At 42.6% G+C, this 5,000-nt stretch overlaps 3 protein-coding genes across 3 annotated transcripts in view; 2 read left to right on the top strand and 1 right to left on the bottom strand.

Annotated features, from left to right (window-relative positions):
* Positions 1-5,000, top strand: part of ascc1 (activating signal cointegrator 1 complex subunit 1) — a 192,131-nt gene that overhangs the window by 113,707 nt on the left and 73,424 nt on the right. The gene's annotated exons all lie outside the window — the stretch shown is intronic.
* LOC137496858 (neuropeptide FF receptor 1-like) overlaps positions 1-5,000 on the bottom strand; it is a 38,218-nt gene that overhangs the window by 14,173 nt on the left and 19,045 nt on the right. Inside the window, exon 2 of the mRNA XM_073918964.1 lies at positions 4,268-4,569. Within this exon, the coding sequence (XP_073775065.1) occupies positions 4,268-4,569 (302 nt within the window). The remainder of the gene's footprint in view (positions 1-4,267; positions 4,570-5,000) is intronic.
* Positions 4,211-5,000, top strand: part of pald1a (phosphatase domain containing paladin 1a) — a 185,565-nt gene continuing 184,775 nt past the window's right edge. Inside the window, exon 1 of the mRNA XM_073917452.1 lies at positions 4,211-4,489. The gene's annotated coding sequence lies outside the window, so the exon portion shown is untranslated. The remainder of the gene's footprint in view (positions 4,490-5,000) is intronic.

The following is a 5,000-nucleotide window of genomic DNA, read 5'->3' as shown; positions in this document are numbered from 1 at the left end:
ATTTCTCTGATGAATAATCTGCTGATCTGCATCCCAATCATCACCAATACTGCAGAAGACCTACTGGAACTAGCATGGAGCCAAGATTCTCACAGAAATCAGTCAAGTTTGGTGAAGGAGACATCATGGTTTGGGGTTCATTCAGTATGGGGGCGTGCAAAAGAGATCTGCAACATCAACAGCCTGAGGGATCAAGACATTTGTGCTGCCCATTACATTACAAACCACAGGAGAGGGGCAATTCTCCAGCAGGATAGCGCTCCTGCTCATACTTCAGCCTCCACATCAAAGCTCCTGAGAGCAAAGAAGGTCAAGCTGCTCCAGGATTGGCCAGCTCAGAGATGTATGGATGCAGTCCTCCAAGCTCATGATGGAGCCAGAAATTATTTCAAATCAAGGCATGATCATATTTTTTTGTGCTCAAATAAATGTAATCTAGAGGCCTTTAATATAAGGCACTTCTAATACCAAATGATCAACTAGAAGTCAAGTTAGTATTTGCTGTTCCTAAAACTTGGATAGACGACAAGACTTCAGTCAGGTAGTGTAGATTACATATTTATACATTATATTTATAATTTTCAATGTTGTAAAAAAATATGTTAGTGGACATTTTTGCATTTCACATATATGTCAAATCCAGATATGAAATATGTCTCATATGTCGTTTGCATAAATTTCCATAGATCAGATTCCTTTGGGGAGGAAGACAAGGAGGCTGGATAAAATGATAAATGAGTATGTAATTATTACACGATAAACACATTAATCCAAATAAATGAAGGTGCGTTAAATTGAAAAATTGCACCTCTTCCTAACAGGGAAAACTGGCAGCAATCAAGAACGCATGATTATATGCTGCCAAAGCTTTGCAATCAGAAAATGTCATTAGAATGGAAGTCAATGAGGCAAAAATAGACACCAACGTATAAAGAGTACATCTAAACAACACACAAGGGTTAATGATCTCTGCCTCATCTGCATTGATGCCTCATCAGTTCCTAGAAGTCAACAGCATCAGATGGCGTGTGCTCATTTTACACACACACACACACACACACACTCACACACACACACACACACTGTGCAAGTGATGAACAACAATGCATTTAATTCAGAGTCAACAGTGTGTGTTTATGACCTCACACACACACACACACACACACACACTGTTTGCTGAAATGATCGTTAATGTTGTTGACTTCGAGCACAAACACCTCGAGGAGCTCTAAAAGCCACGCATTACACCTCTTCTCCAGGTTTTCTTCCTTTGACAGTAATGAATGCATAAGACAGAAGTGTGTGTGTTCATTATTCAGGAGCCGCTGAATCCTGCTGCGACTCGCACTTTACAATAAATGCCTCAAATGGACTGAAAACCACAACAAAGACTTAATAACCAGTCACGTCTGACCACAAAACCAGAATAAAACAAGTTCACAGAGGTCAGAAGAAAATGCACTTTGACTTCAGAAGCAGGCGTTGAAGAAACAAATAAAACAAATAAATAAATGAATGTTTTTCTAGGTTAGGGGTTTATCTTGTTTCTACACTGTCAGAAATAAAGGTACGTGAGCTGTCACTGGGGTGGCACCTTTTCAAATTGTACAAATTTGTACCTAAAAGGTCCAAATTAATACCTCAGGGGTACATATTAGTACCTAGAAAGTACTAAAGTGTTCCTCTTAATTTTAAGGCATTAATATATACTTTTGAGGTACCAGTATGGACCCTTTAAGTACAAATATGTACCTTTTGAAAAGGTACCACCCCAGTGACAGCTCGCCTACCTTTATTTCTGAGAGTGTGATGCAAGATTAATAAAGCTCGTCGAGACAAACTTTGGGGCTGGCTTGAGAAAGCCTGTTGGTAATAGTTTATTTAAAAAGGACAGACAGACAGACAGACAGACAGACAGACAGACAGACAGACAGACAGACAGACAGACAGACAGACAGACAGACAGACAGACAGACAGACAGACAGACAGACAGACAGACAGACAGACAGACAGACAGACAGATAGATAGATAGATAGATAGATAGATAGATAGATAGATAGATAGATAGATAGATAGATAGATAGATAGATAGATAGATAGATAGATAGATTAAAATAGTTTGAAAAAGTACAGATAGATAGATTCAATGTTAAGTTAGTGACAGTCACTTGCTATGGAAGTTTGTGGAACAGTTGCTAGGGTACAGTATCTGGTTGTTACGGTGTGGCTAGAAAGTTGAAAGGCCATCAGTGATTGGCTGCTGGCTAGACTGAGTTAAATGAGCTCAGCCATTAGTCTGTAGGACAGTCTGATGCTGAGTTATGAGCTCACAGAGTTTGATCCAATGTAAAGTCAATGAGAGTCTTTTGAATGGAAGTCTATGAGCCAGTTTCTAGGGTCCCAAAAGTGGTTGCTAGGGCGTGGCCAGAAAGTTAAAAGCTCATCAGGTATTGGCAGTTAGGTAGTCTGAGTTAAATGATCCCAGCTAGAAGTTTGTGTTACAGTCTGACGCAGAGTTATGAGGTCACAAAGTGTGGTCCAATGTAAAGTCTATGGGATTTTTTCTATGGTCTCTGAACGTTTTTCGGAACACCGAAAGTCGGATCAGTCGGAAAAGACATAGCACACCAAGTCAGAACAGTTTGGAGGTCTGGTATGAGTTTGGTGGTCATAGCTTGAAAGCTCTAGGAGGAGATAGTGTTTGATTTTTAGTGTCAGAAGAAAAATAGGATTTCAGTAGTCTGGCTTGCTTTCACAAGCCAGCCTAAATATACACATTAATGCATTCATTTTCTTTTCGGCTTAGTCTCTTTATTAATCAAGGGTCGCCACAGAGGAATGAAGCGCCAACTGATCCAGCATATGTCTTACACAGCTGATGCCAGTCCAGCTGCAACCCATCACTGGGAGTCATACATGCACACACATTCACACACACAATCATACACTACGGACAATTTAGCCTTCACAGTTCCCCAACAGCGAATGTGTTTGGGCTGTGGGGGAAACCGGAGCACCCGGAGGAAATCCACGCCAACATGGGGGGAACTTGCAAACTCCACACAGAAACACCAACTGACCCGGCCGAGGCTTGAAGTAGAGGTCTGCATTCCCGCGGGATCCGGATAATGATGAATTTCCGAATAAATGTGGGATCGGTCGTTAACTGCTGTAATTTTGGACGGGAGTGGGTGGTCTAACAATATCACTCCCGACGCCCGCGCAAGCGAGCACGCGTATGTATGTGTGTGAATTTAGCTTGTTTGTTGCTGTGTGTGTGTGTGTGTGTGTGCGCGCGAATGATAGAGTGCTTTGTGCTGTGTGTGTTTATGTGTGTGTGTGTGTGTGTGTGTGAATGAGAGACAGCGTGAGGCTGTGTGTGTGTGTGTGTGTTCATACAGACAGCTTATAGGCTGTCTGGACTCTGTATAGCTGGGTGTTCTCTGGTTTTGTTCTCCCCAGCTGCTTGTTAGCGGGAACGGGCACGGCGGGTAGAAAACGCAGCGGGACACCAGATGCTGAATATAAGCGGGAGCAGTCAGGTTCAAGCTAAAACCTGACGGGAGCAGGATTTAAAATTTAGTCCTGCGCAGATCTCTAGCTTGAAGCAGCATTCTTCCTGCTGTGAGGGGATCGTGCTGACCACTGCGCCACCGTGACGCCCATCTAAAAATTCTAAAATTGAAGTCATTAAATATTTTCATTAATTAATTAATTTTCTTGTCGGCTTAGTCTCTTTATTAATCCAGGGTTCACAGCGGAATGAACCGCCAATTTATCCTGCACGTTTTTATGTAGCGGATGCCCTTCCAGCCGCAACCCATCTCTGGGAAACATCCCCACACTCGACACACTCATCAACACACTACGGACAATTTAGCCTACCCAATTCACCTGTACCACATGTTTTTGGGTTGGTGGGGTAAACCCATACGAACGCAGGGAGAACATGCAAACTCCACACAGAAACACCATATGACCCAGCTGAGACTTAAACCGGCGACGTTCTTACTGTGAGGCGACATTATTTATTAAAACAAAGCTATACGTTTTGCATGTCTAGAAAATGCTTCTTAAATTCAGAATTTGTAGATGTTTGGTCTAGAAACAAGACTAAAACTCTGAGTAAGAGAGCAATTTTGCAGTACATGCTCTATATCTGTAGAGTGGCAGGTCACATGACATGTCTTCAGCTCATGTGATTGGCTGAGAGTCAGTCAAAGATGGCAGCAGGTGAACACGCACACACTCATGCCTGTGTTTACCTGTGATCAGGCTGTCCACCAGGGTGATGGGCAGACACAGGATCCCCACCAGCAGGTCACTGATGGCCAGGTTGAGGATGAAGATGTTGGTGACGGTGCGCATCTGCCGGTTCTTCAGCACGATGAAGCACACCAGAGTATTTCCCAGCATGCACAGCGAGAAGATCAGCACGTAGGCCAGGATGAAGAGTGTGGCCACCGGCAGAGAGTGCTGATAGTACGGTAGGAGTGTGATGTTTCTGCTGTCGTTCATCTGCACGCTGGTGTTCTCGCTGTATAACACACTCACATCCATGGCAGATCTGGAGCATAAACACACACACACACACACACACACACACACACACACACACACACACACACACAGGGATGGATCACTGGATGATGCACTCCAAAACTTTTCAATGCAAATATCTGATAAAAAAATCTGGATTTATTTTCTTGCTATGGTGTGTGTGTGTGTGTGTGTGTGTGTGTGTGTGTGTGTGTGTGTGTGTGTGTGTGTGTGTGTGTTAAGGGTGTCGTTCATGTTCTTGCTGTATAACAAACACATCTATCAATGATCTAAAGGTTTTATGTGCAGCATTTATGATTTATGATCCGTGTGTGTGTGTGTTTGTGTTTGTGTTTGTCTTGTTTTGCTGCAGTTAGAGGACAAGCCTAAAATATTTTGAGAATAACAGAACTATTGTTAGAATAAAGTGGAAATATTAAGAAAATAAAGTCAAATTGG

This window comes from Danio rerio, chromosome 12 (assembly GCF_049306965.1).
Source record: "Danio rerio strain Tuebingen ecotype United States chromosome 12, GRCz12tu, whole genome shotgun sequence".
NCBI lineage: Eukaryota > Metazoa > Chordata > Actinopteri > Cypriniformes > Danionidae > Danio > Danio rerio.
The sequence above is the reverse complement of the archived record's forward strand: the minus strand, read 5'-3'. Positions and strand labels throughout refer to the sequence as shown.